Here is a 13,258-nt window from a genome sequence, read left to right on the forward strand (position 1 = left end):
GGCATAGCTACAGTAGGTCTGTTACGATAAGTTTTATTCAATTAAAATGCGACTAATGTAATGTAGCTCATAGTTCAATATTTTCACTATTTAAGTTGAAGCTCAGGGTACCCCTATTTAGTGCTAGCATAAAAACTTTAAATATCTTAAGTAGTGTACTAACCGGAATAATATGCTAATATTACCAAAATAAATACAATCATTTCGTGTCACGTGTTTAAATTTAAGAAAATGTTATTTTCAACTCTTTGCGAGTCTCGAAACTATTTTGACTTAGTTATGTAGTTTCGTATAGTTTCGTTTACTTTCTAAAAGTCAGTAAACGAGCTATGGTTACAACCAAGTTACAACTCTGTCAGTAATAAATGAAATAAGCCAAAAAACTTTTTAATTCGTGTTTTGCATTGCGAATTTATCTAAAAATAAGAAAATTAAGTAAGTCGGTAAAATATCAGATAGGTATTTATATTTACAAGGAAATCAGAAATGTCTTGAACGCTGACGAATGTAAAACTATTTATAAGGATAATAGAGCTTATTTTAATTCCTTGCGTAAATATCGACGGGTAAACCCGTGTTGAAAATATGCAAATATTTTTCTTATAAAATGCATGCAGTGACTTCATTGAAAGGATAACAAGACTCTTTAATAAATTGAGGAAAATGAAAATATTTCCTTATAAAATCTCTTTTAGCAATGAACTTACCTATAAATAAATGAAAAACTGGTTTAAGTATATTTAAGTATACATAAAGTAGGAAGCTCTGTCTTATGCAAGGCAGTAAAATTGTTAATTGTCGCGAATACTTATAGCAATAGGGTGTTTGTTTACTTCGTTTGTATTTTATTCCGTCAATTTTAACTCAGTTACGTTCAATAAAACTCATATTACCTCTATTTCGAAGATTTTAAGACGAAAGGGGACCACCGCTTCTCCGTATAAACATAGACCCCTATTTCGTCTCTGGATATAATTGACGTTATAGAAAATATATAAATGAAAATGAAACGTTTTTTTTCAAACGATCCAACTTTAACTATGGATGGTTTTGCTTTAAGAGACTGCCCTCGCAAAAAAATTCTAGTTTTAAAGTGAATTTTTCATGGCATTTGCCCTTGATCAAAATGTGAAAAATATCAATATAAAAAAATATTTTTTTTATATTTATTTTTTTAATTATAAATTATAACCTCTTAAGTTTCTGCGCTTGCTAATAAATTATTCATTTTCATGCATATTTTGAAGGATAGGTGCCATTAGCAACGGGTGTGGTAAAGATACAATCGCCAAAGCTTTGAGATGTTCTAAATCTATATAGTAATTAGCTAATTACAAACAAAACTGTGATATGTATTTTTATTATATATATTTTTGTGACATGCAATATCAGCCAGATTGACCTTCATCTGGGAAGACGATGACGGGATCAATGGCGCCTGCGCGCAGCTTGTCCGCGCTGGCCGGCGGCGCACGCACCGCGCTACGCAGCAGCGCCGCGAGTTTCTCACGCATCGCCCGCGCACGCGCAGCCACGCCGCGCCTTGCTCCACCCCACCCCTCACACCGATATATGCACTATTCCCGATTCAAAATACCTCCCGGCACTGACACACACCGACACTGATTTTTTTTTTAGTCCACTACGACTTCAGTAAATTTAATAAAACCACAATTATTATTCACACTTTAAACTGAGGTATAACAACGATTTAGATGTATTTATTGATTGCTCAGTTTAGATTTAGGCGGACGGAATTTTAATATTGCACATTTAGATAATCGTAGTAAAAGCAGAATTAAAACTAATGTGTAAAGTATAGCGTGGATTGTGAAGATGTGAGCGTGAGGCGTTTGCGCGGTGGACTGGCTATTCCCGGCGCGGGCGAGCACGTGGGCGCCGCCCGCCCACCGATCAACGCGGCGAGATTCGACACTGATCTGAACTCAACCTTCCTTGCCTAAGCCGGCCACAGTTTAAATTCTATGAATGCAACAATACATTCCAAATAATGCTCCAAGCGAAGATCCCCTGAAAGGTAACCGCGCTCTCAAAAACTTCTCTGGACTGAAGGGAAACCGGTTATCTTTCAGGTAATTTTATCATTAAATATACTTAATATATCAATACTTACTAATAGAGCGTTACTTATGAACTTTAAAGCTCTCTGTCGCGTCTTCTTCTTTAACCTCCGACGCAAAAAGAGGTGTCTTTCTGTGAGATGGGCCGATTTCGGCACGGTTTTTTACGTAAACCGCTCTTTCAAGCGGTGGTTCTTATCTATATTTCATAGAAATCAATCCAGCTGTTTGAGGAGTAAATATCAGCTCTTTTCCAAAACGATGTTAAGCATTTTTGGCATATACAAGCGTAAGCGTAGGAGGTTATTATTATTTTTTAATTAAATGGTAATGGTTTAATTAAAAGGTTGGGATAACTTTTTAATAATTCGCATCCGCCGCAAATCATACCTACCTACGTCCATTCTTGGTTTGCTGAAGTAGCAACGTTATTTTATTTTATTTGTTTTGTTCACGAACGGAAAAAGTTGGAGTAGTTAAAACATTTTACACGAATAATTCCCCAAGCATTAGATTAGCAAACAATTTATAACTATACTGTACCTACTTAAAACTTTGTATTTTCTGTAAGCAAAAAAACTTACAGCCACTCGATACAAAATGGAGACGAGCAGAAATTCAGTACTCGAATTCGTGTTTAAATACAGGTTTAATGACTGGCCACTTTTTGCCAACAAGGCGTATTGGCAACCAATCAATTATTTGTAACCAACAGGTCGCGACCGGAAATGATTAAGTACTTACTTTAGCGTCAGTATGCAATGAAATCGGAAATTTATAGCGCTCCTAATGAATCACTTGTTTGAATACATTGAATGTTTTCGTTTCCGAAATATACTTGATCACATTAGTTTCTTACAAGTGAGGACTTATTAAATTTGTCTGATACCGCAAAATAATAAGCAAGGGTACTTATTGGGTTACGAAAGGAAATGAGAAAAGCTGTGGGAGGGCTGCGTAAAGGAAAATGTGAACGGTAGTAACAGCGGGTTGAAAGTAGATATAACAAAACGCTCTTTTTGTTTATACAATAGTAATAACACCGACCTACTATTGTCAAGATAGCTGAAGATGTCTTCCCTTTGTAGGGGCCTTTTTGTAACATTTATTTAGACAGTCATGCATGCGTCGTGATATGATGCTTAGGCCCACTTGCACCATCCCACTAACCCGGGGTTAAGCGGTTTAACCGTCAACCCAGTGTCAAATTGTACTGGTACCCATGGTAACTCCAGGTTTAACCGGTTAACCCCGGGTTAGTGGAATGGTGCAAGTAGGTAGGCCTTAGAGGTCTACAGATATAAAAAATCCCGAAATGGATTACTATTGGTTGAGAAATGAAAACCCCGATTTAATACGACCATAAGTAATTCGATCACGGGAATCCAAAGCTCAAGAATAAAGAATCACTCGTACTTTAGACACATTCCAAGAATACCTATATAAAATAAACAAAGTTTTGTACGGAACACGAAAAAACCACAAAGGAATATTAAAGCTAGAATAACAAAGACCTAGTAATCTTAATGCGCAATTTAAAGTATGTCAATGCACTCATGCCTACATTTTAATGCTGAATCACAAATAGCTAAACAAATTATTTATGATTTAGTTAAACGAAGTTGTATTTGCCACAAAACGAACCTACTTAAATATTCTAAACACATTTACTGCGATTAACATGTCAGCTAGGCATACATAACTGCAGGGGCAGCATGTCTATTTATCAATAGATCAATAGGTATATTTCTTTAGCTTTACAATATGAAGGTGCAACTAAACGGGTAATATATTAAATATTATATATGTAACGGCATATGTATAGCTTTGATTCAGAGCGTAATCCATTCGCGGGAATAAGTTGAAGACTTTACCGACTGGCGATGAAGGACGTAGATGTGACAAGTCGAAATAGGCATAATGCCAAAACAATTTTTCAAAGTATATCCATAGTTACATACTAGTAAAATACCATTGGCCGCACTTTTGGATCTACCTAGATGTATCGGTTCAACCTGCAATTGCTGAAAGTTTAATGTAGAGTACGATGGAGATCCACGAGTGTAGTAGTCAATGAATTCAATTTCCAACCCACCTAAGTTTTATTACCGTACAGCAAATTGTCACCATAAGAGCTAGCTAGAATACGACGTTGCTTTAACAAGTCGCAATTTTCAAACTTAATGCATTGCGAATGTCTTAGGGACTTGATTGCGAAGGTAGGGAATTAAATTCCTTGGCTGTATTACCTATCTATATATTATATTGAGCCCTAGATCGAACTGAAACCAAACTTAAAGTACCTAATTAATTAATTATCTAGTGTACAATATTTATTCGTGCCTATATATTCTGGTCAGCTACAAAAACCAAGCCTGCATAAAAAATGCTCACGACATGACCACCGTGACCAGAACGACCACTGTCAAGAGAAGCAGAATAAGAAGTCAGACAGTATTTGAGCAACTCTAAATATTATTAACTATTTTTACATTGCCACGTTCATATAACTCTTTAGTTACACACAACACGCGGGTACCCGGGGTACCTAATCTATTCTTACTTATAAGTACTGAAATAAGCTGCTTACGCGAGTTTTTAATTAAAAAGTTTAAAGTTGTGTGAAAGATTATCCTCGCTTTACGTTTTCATTTTGTTGAACAAAAAGCTTTTATTATAGCTACATGGCCATAATGGCACAACATTAATGTTTATAAATTGTATACCGGGTGTGGACTGTAACACGAGCAAATAATTCAAACATAGATTGTACTCCTCAAACGGCGACACTTTTGTTCAACAACTTTTAAAAATGATGACGTATTTAGACTCCCTATTTTTCATACATAATAAATATTATCTTCAATGGACGCCATCGCCACGACATATCATTGTGATTGACGTTGCTTGTCACGCCTTAACCATAACAAAATTCGCAGTACATTGCGTCTTAGAATAAACTTTAAAGCTTCGAGCAACACGGAAGGGAGGCGGCATTCGCACTATTTCCCCTCTGCCGAGGTACAAGATTAGCGCGTCAATATAATCTACCGCGGGTAATAAAACTAGTTGCACTTGGATTTTTCACTAGACCGAGTCCAGACGCGCGCGTGAACACTGCTGCACAAAAATGCCTGTTTGCTCGGTTTTTTGCTATAAAAAGAGGTCGGGGACATCAAATTTACAAAAAGAAAGTGTTACATTCCACATGTAATTTTTTTTTTACATATCATACGTTAAATTACATTTAAATACAATTATTATATTTTAGTCTCAAGTATTTGTTGGATTTATCGATTTTGCTCGCTCAGTACAAATTGCGGATCGGTCGAGCGACAAATCCGACTTCTCATCTCTCAGAATACAATGACATACTTCAACGAAAATGTGTTAGTGTGCGTGTTGTGACACTAGTCACTCGTCCGTACACAAAAAGAGAACGAGGTTTGCAAGATTTGTCTTTGACGTGTGTCATTTTCTATGTATTTGTGTCGTCATTACAGAGGGCCTACCGCGAACCACGTTTGACGTGTTGCCTCCCTGTCACACTTACGTATGAATTTACAAGTGCCATAGAGAGGCAACACGTCGAACGTGGTTCGCGGTAGGGCCACTGATTGGATTTTGTATGTAAGTGTGTGAGAAGTGCGACTGTGTGCACCTTCCCCCCGCGAAAAATGGCAGAAAGATTTGTACGGTGAGATATCGCTTGGGCCCCTCCCTTCCGACGTGTCGGAAGCCGGTGTTGCTCGAAGCTTTAAAGTGTATTAAAAATCAAACCACAAGTTATTTTTAAAAGTCGCTGAACAAATGTTGGTCAGTATGAGGAGTACAGCCTTCAGTTAAATTTTTTGCTCATGTTACAGGCCACATCCGGTATATGTACAAGCTTTTATTTAACTTGCAATCTAAGTAAGTAAGTTAAGTATGTACCTATATGGTATCAGATGAAACTGAAAATTGCATGCATATATTTAAGTATTAGGCTGACAGTGCAATATTATGATACCATCGAGCTGATCTGATGATGGAAACCGGAGGTGGCCATAGGAACAATCTGATAAAACAACACAACCTAACTGTGTTTGTGGTTTTAAGAATTGTCTCGATAAGTATTGGTTGCCTGTGGAAAAAAAGTACAGTGAGCGATAAAAGCTTTTACCAAAAATTTAGTTTTTGCCGAAAACTTATTTGTTTATGGTAAGCTATATTTACATTAATACACGGCGGAATAAGTTATCTTATCACTCAAAAATCTTTCCGTCATGCTTTGGAAACATTAGAACAAGCAGAGGAGATGCGAATTATAATTAGAAACGACGGCCAGTTATTCTGAGATTGCGAACGGGCACGTGAGTCGTGATCTGACCTACGAGACGCATCTCTTTAAAACACAAACGCAATTATGGACAGACCCCTGAAATGACTACTACTAGAAGATGTCAACGCGAAAGCATGTCCTTCTAGTAACACATCTTATCGGTCGTGGTTAATGTATTCAATTTTAAGAGTTTGGCTGAATGATTGAATGCTTCATTGACTCATTCTGTCTGCGGCAAACGCGATCTTCTTCGCTAACGAACCAAGGTCACCTTCGCGATGTCCGTGGAATTACGCTTCACGACATACTCTAGTAATATGAACGATTAATAAATTCCAAACAAGTAGATAGCGGGTTGAGTTATATTCTGCAATGTTTGGTGTAACTGTTGCCATACGAATTTATTAAAAGGATTTTTCTATTTTCATTCTAGTCGAAACAAAATCAGCCACGGACCAATCAATACATTCCACGCATGCGTCACCCAAAGACTTCGCGGTTTCAGCGCGTAGGCGTTTGACAAATTTCATCTTCATTCTTAGTATTTTTTTGTAAGATTTTTATTGGTAACTTAGCTCGGAATTGGAATCGAATATTGCTTTATTTTCTTCGATAAGAACAATAACAGGTAGGTACATACCGCAGCGATGACATCAGTTCAAGCATGAAAGTGGTATTTTATCGCTCTGACAAGTTCGAATGCGAAAGCTTTAGCATGTTCGATTAGACACGTGCACGAAAGGGCACACGTGTGTAAATATATAATGCAATAAAGACACCACCAACCCACTACATACCTATTAAAACGTATTTTTTTTAGGATTGAACGAGCTTTTTTCTGATTTACTATGTACATAGATAGGTAACTAAGAAAAGTTAATGTACCTACCTTTATAACTTTAGGTTTACAATACCCCCTTTTAGTTTAGCATGAATATGCTTCCTTTTGAATAACATTAAATAAATAAATTTAAAAATAACTTATTTCAAGATACCAATTAAGAGATTTATACCTACAATGGAGCAGTGCTATTTAGGTGCTCATACAAAATGCCGTCCTCGAAACGCCAAAGGAAATTTTAAAGTTTAAATAATTACTATATATATGCGATTAAATGCCGAAAATAAATTAATTAATGTGTGAAAATCACGAAACTACCTATATAAAAAACTTAATAAATATGTTTGTGAGCGCCACCCTCAAAACGCGAGTAGGTAATAGACTCGCTCTCGGATAGTTCTTTAATTCGATTTCATTAATTTTCTCAAACCAATCAATCCTGTTTTGTGAGGATCGAATTGTAAATGGGAATATATTGGACGAAATGCATTAAAAATTGCACAAAGCTTCGTGGCGTACCCTGTGAATGTTTGGCAAAATAATTAAATTAATATTTTGTTCGCGAAATACTACTTCTAAGTTATACATAAGTATATACTAAAGTTGTAAAACATATTTTATGGTTCGTAGGTACTTAACTATTGCAAGTTGAAAGGCAAAATCGTAAATTAATAGTAAGACTTTTATTTAAGTACCTACTAGAGTGCTTCTCCCACGCTTCTCCTAAGTGCTTTACAGCCAAGGTTGATGCTCGTACTTTTATAAAATAGTATCCGTAAACACGGCAAAACTAATAAAAAAGCGAAGAAGATAGGCAAGAAAAGGAGGCCGATTCTGTTTCAAGAATTTTATAAGGGCTTGAGTCGTATTATCAGATATATCACGCGCACACCAATAAGAGCAAGCGAGATGCCTTTAGAGACGATTACTGATTGCATTTTGAGAGCACCAATCAGCGTTAACGGCTCACAGTGATTGGTACAGTGGCACACGCATATCAAAATAAGATGAAAACTATATTAAATTTTTTAATCAGAATCAGCCTAAAACTGAGTAATCACTAGAGTCGGGCCAAATAAAGTCTGCAACGGATTTCTATGAAATTATGACGTATAAAAATCACTTGCACTGCGTGGGCTATAAAATCCGCTGCAGACTTTTCCTGGTCCGACACTACCCGTATGCTATAAATAAACTACTGCGGCGCCAGCCGCTCAACTATGCAAACTGAATTTTCATTTTGACACTTGACAAATACTTTTAAAAAAATTTAAACCGGCCAAAAGTATGCCGGCGGGCCAGCGAGCTTAGTTTCTTTTTATGATCTAAGTACTTACAGGTGATTTAGGTAAATATAAATACGCATATTGTGTAGGTATAGGTAGGGAATAAGCAGCTAAAAGAAAAATTTTTAATTGTCTTACACAATTACCTCGGATAGGCACTCTTATGTTTGTTTTATCAAATGCACGGTGGTCTAACACCAAAGTTCGTTCGTTCGTTAGGTATATACCTACGTAGAATGTAATTTTGCATGGCTTGTATCATTGATCGTACTTTATCAATATAAATTTTTGCCGAATTCCTTATATTTAATTTCCCACTTAAAATTAAATATTTATTATTTTAATTAAATTTATAAATATACTAATTTTATCATTATAATTAAAAAATTTTAATTAAATTTAATTTTTCATAAAAATTTAAAATAAATTTATATTAAATTTTATTTTTAATGAAATTATTTATAAAAAATTATAATTTTTAAACAATATAAATTTTAAAATTTTCAAATAATTATTTTTTCTTTATAAAAATTTAAATTAAAGCTTATCCCTTAAAATATTAAATTTAACTTTAAAAAAATGATAAAGTAGTTACGGAGTGACAGTACCTACCTATAAATTTAAACCTCAAATTCTTTAGGTCCTCAGCTTTAAGACTCAAGTCAGTTCTTCAGACTTACAATATAATTATGTCGAAACGAGTTCTTTTCGACTTGCTAGAAAGCAGAGTCTTTTCTTTTGTAGATAGTTGAGTCCTTTCATTCATTTTTTTACAAATAAATTCAAGATGTATTCGTTTCACATGGGGGAGCCTTCTGCGCCCGGCTATGGAACGCGTATAGCGGTCTTTTTGATAGGTACAAAATTGATGACGTATTCTTTATTCAGAAATTCCTTATATACGATAGTATATAGGAATTTCTTAATTTATAAATTTGATTAAGCCCCATTTCGACGGATCAATAAATTGCATGCGAGTTTGATACATTGCGGTAAGTATTTGGTAAATGTATTTATGGGCCTAAAATAAAGATGTTTATTCATTCATTTAGTTTAGCCGATTGACTGAATTAATTATACTCTGTAGTTAACAATGTACCTATCGAATATTGCATGCAAGTTCTCGCGCCATGTAAACGAGGCTTTAATTACGTCCTTCGTGTTTATATTTTAACTGAATAAAATATAACTGTTTTAGTTTTAGATAAAATATGTAAATAACAACTAACGCGTGGTTCATCTAGTGTATCAGGCTCTCAAAAGCTAATATCCGCCACGCCATAAATAACAGCCGTAACTAACATTGGAAAACTAACAGTATTGAATGATCTACGTTTAGTTTCACTAGATTTATATCGACCGGGATATGAGCCGTAATTACCTTTTGTATAAAACAAAAGGTAATCACGGTTCATATCCCGGTTGATATAGTCTATTGGAAAATTGTTTAAATTTGGAATTTGTTGCGTGAGACGGGAAAATATGGTAAACAGTTGAATGAGTTTTACAACGGCTGTAAAACCTGTGCTTTGAATTATATGTAAATAAGTATTGTGTAAAAGTATAGCACTTAATAGCTATTAGTGCTCTTACGCACTTGCAGATGAAGCCGAACAAGGGTAGATATTGTGTACAAGATTCCACATTAGCGTTCTATTCTTGTCTGCGAGCCCACCGCCAATTCTTACGATTAATGATAATAAATAATCTCAATTTAAATAGACACTGGCCATTTGGCTTGGTGTCGCGTACATACGTATGTTACGTATCCTCGCGTTACATGTACCGAGTAGGTAGAATGGCACGTGATTAGAAACTGACACGTTGCGTTCCAGTGTCTGTGGTAGGTACTATAAATAACGAACAATTTGATTGGGGCAACGACATCTATTAAAGCCGGCACTTACCTACAGTAGGGACCTCATTTCATTTAACCTATAAACTTCGCTGTTAGCTGAATACCTCCTTGTAAATATTACTTTCATAATAATTACTAACGTTATAAAAAGTGATCTGCTACAAACCTCGATGAATTAAATTCGTTTAATAACAATACAGTAAGTTTTCTTGCCAAAAACTAATTTTGCTGCTAACTACATAAATAATTGGTAAGTACCTACATATGTAAAAGTAATCACAGCGTATTTAAAAATTCATCCCCTAAAAGGGTTAATAAGGGGTACGAAAGTTTACTCGTAAATCCATTACAAACGCTTAGAAAATTCATACTCAATCTTATTTCCACCATCAACATACAAATCCACGCGTACGAAGACGCGGGCAACAGCTAGAGTATATATGATATTCCGCGAAACCCTGGACGGGACGCGCGGACGGTCTATAGTTATTGTGCTTTAATAGCGAGTTCCATCCGAGAAGGATTCCCATTTTTGTCAAAATCCAGTTGATGATAAATTTATGGGGAATTAAGGGAAATAGGCAGTTATTTTTATTATCTTCATCAAATTAAAGATTTACTTACATTTAAAGTATAGATGGTCAAACAAATCTTGTCAGTAGAAAAAAAGCGCAAATTCAAATTTTCTATGAGACGATATGCCTTCGCGACTACATTTTTCAAATATGCCGCCTTTTTCTACTGACAAGATCTGCTTGACCAACTATAAGTCACATTTGATAAAGAGGAACTGCTGATGAAGACTAGAATGGGACTCATCCGTGACAAATATTTTATGACTTGGGACTAATTGTAGGTTTTATGAAACGTACTATGGTTGTACCTAAATAATTTAAATGGCATTACAAACCGTTTTTTTAGTGTATAAAAATAATAATAGGTACGTATTTTTATTAAAGTGCGTATGTAAGTAACGACTTTTTATTCTACAATTAGACAGTAAAGCGTAAAAAGTGAAAACGTACAAAATATTTAATATAGAGACCAGCAGGCATTCTACATGACATTAAAGCTATCCAAAGGGCTTCTGCGTGTTGAATCCATATCCCCGTGAAATCCAGAATATTTTTAACGACAGTTTTTATTTTTAAGTGCGTATAACGACATTTTATTCTACTTACAATAAAATTTGTTTTGTTTAACTTTGCATTATTGTTAAAAAATGACGAAGCCTGTTGCGGATATCGTCATTTCTTGCATGTTGCTGATTTGCATTTGTGGCCATCTGACGAAGCATGCGTTGTGGATATTTTGTATATATTTTAAGGTTTTATACGAGTATGACCATCAGACATCGTACATTTTCCAGCATTTTTGGTGCAGCGGAGTGGTGTTAACGGAATTGGTATAAATAATTTCAACCCTAATGATTTATTAGCGTTAATTACGTTAATATTAACCTTAATTTACCATTTCAGTTGAAATTATGAATTGGCTGTGACATACGGACGGACAGACAGACAGACAAACATGACGACTCCATAAGGCTTCCGTTTTTGCCATTTGGCTACAGAACCCTAAAAACAATGTTTATGGGGGTGGGCGAGGCATGTCCTAAGTTGCTACAAACAAATAATAATAATACATACACATATACTGACTATTTTAAAAAGCTATTTTATTAGACGCCTATTCGAAAATACATACTAAGAAAATACTTTTTCAAAAAAACCCTACTGGAAAAAGGTTTGTAATATTTTAATACAATTTATAAGTACACTTAATTGAACACTTAACGATAAATTGTTGAATTCTGTTTCGTACGTGATACTACAATCATTTTGATTTCCATTTCACCATGTTAGCGAACAGTAAAATGACCGGAGTAAAATAGTTCACTGGGAAAATCAATAGTTTTCTTAATAAGTAGACACCATTTGTATCTTATATGTAGGTATAGTAAATAATTTACCTGTTTCCGGATTCAAGCACTTTGAAAGTTTTTATTGAATGTTTATCGTTAATTATTTCAGCGTGTGGTAATTAGTGTTATTGCATATTATAACGGGTGTGGCCTGTAATGTGAGCAAAAATTAAATTGTAGGCTGTACTCCTCATACCTACTGACCAACATTTGTTCAGCAACTTTTAAAAATAACTTGTCGTTTGATTTTTAATACACTTTAAAGTTTATTCTAAGACGCAATGTATTGCGAATTTTGTTATGTTTATGGCGTGACAAGCAACGTCAATCACAATGATATGGCGTGGCGATGGCGTCCATTGAAGATAATATTTACCTATTTTGTATGGAAAATAAAAAGTCTAAATACTTCATAATTTTTAAAAGTTGTTGAACAAAAGTGTCACCGTTTGAGGAGTACAATCTATATATGTTTTAATTATTTGCTTGTGTTACAGGCCACACCCGGTATATTACAAACTAGCATTGAACTACATTAAAATAAGAAGGGAGTTACTAACTACAGGCTTAGTAAACCTTACCAACTGCCAGTAATTTTAAGACCTGCTTAAAATTATTTCTATCCGATTCAGCCATCGCCTACTCTATCTTTGCCCTTGTCTTAAGCTAATAAATTTACCCTTTTCCCTTAAAATAGAAATAGTGATAGTCAAATGTACTGCTACCCCCGTGACGTAGGCACATTCCTCACCCCCCCCCGAAACGTGTGACCTTGAATGCGAATAGAGGACACTGTTAATGAATATAAACGCAACTTTCCCAAATTTTCGCTGATTGCCTGGTTTAATGTTAATTATATCTGAAAATATTTTTATTGTTGTAGTTACAAGGACTTTTTAATAAAGGTGACTAAGACGAACGTTTCAATTAAGTTATTTCAATGTATT

At 35.0% G+C, this 13,258-nt stretch overlaps 1 protein-coding gene across 2 annotated transcripts in view; it reads right to left on the reverse strand.

The window, feature by feature from the left end:
- Positions 1-13,258, reverse strand: part of LOC134679133 (b(0,+)-type amino acid transporter 1-like) — a 39,926-nt gene that overhangs the window by 26,164 nt on the left and 504 nt on the right. The window contains exon 1 of one of the 2 annotated variants that reach the window (XM_063537998.1): positions 1,403-1,629. The exons of the other annotated variant lie outside the window; for it this stretch is intronic. Coding sequence (XP_063394068.1) covers positions 1,403-1,514 — 112 coding nt within the window. The 5' untranslated portion in view covers positions 1,515-1,629. Of the gene's footprint in view, positions 1-1,402; positions 1,630-13,258 lie in introns of those variants that run through there. 2 annotated transcript variants of the gene reach the window in all.

Source organism: Cydia fagiglandana, chromosome Z (assembly GCF_963556715.1).
Source record: "Cydia fagiglandana chromosome Z, ilCydFagi1.1, whole genome shotgun sequence".
Lineage (NCBI taxonomy): Eukaryota > Metazoa > Arthropoda > Insecta > Lepidoptera > Tortricidae > Cydia > Cydia fagiglandana.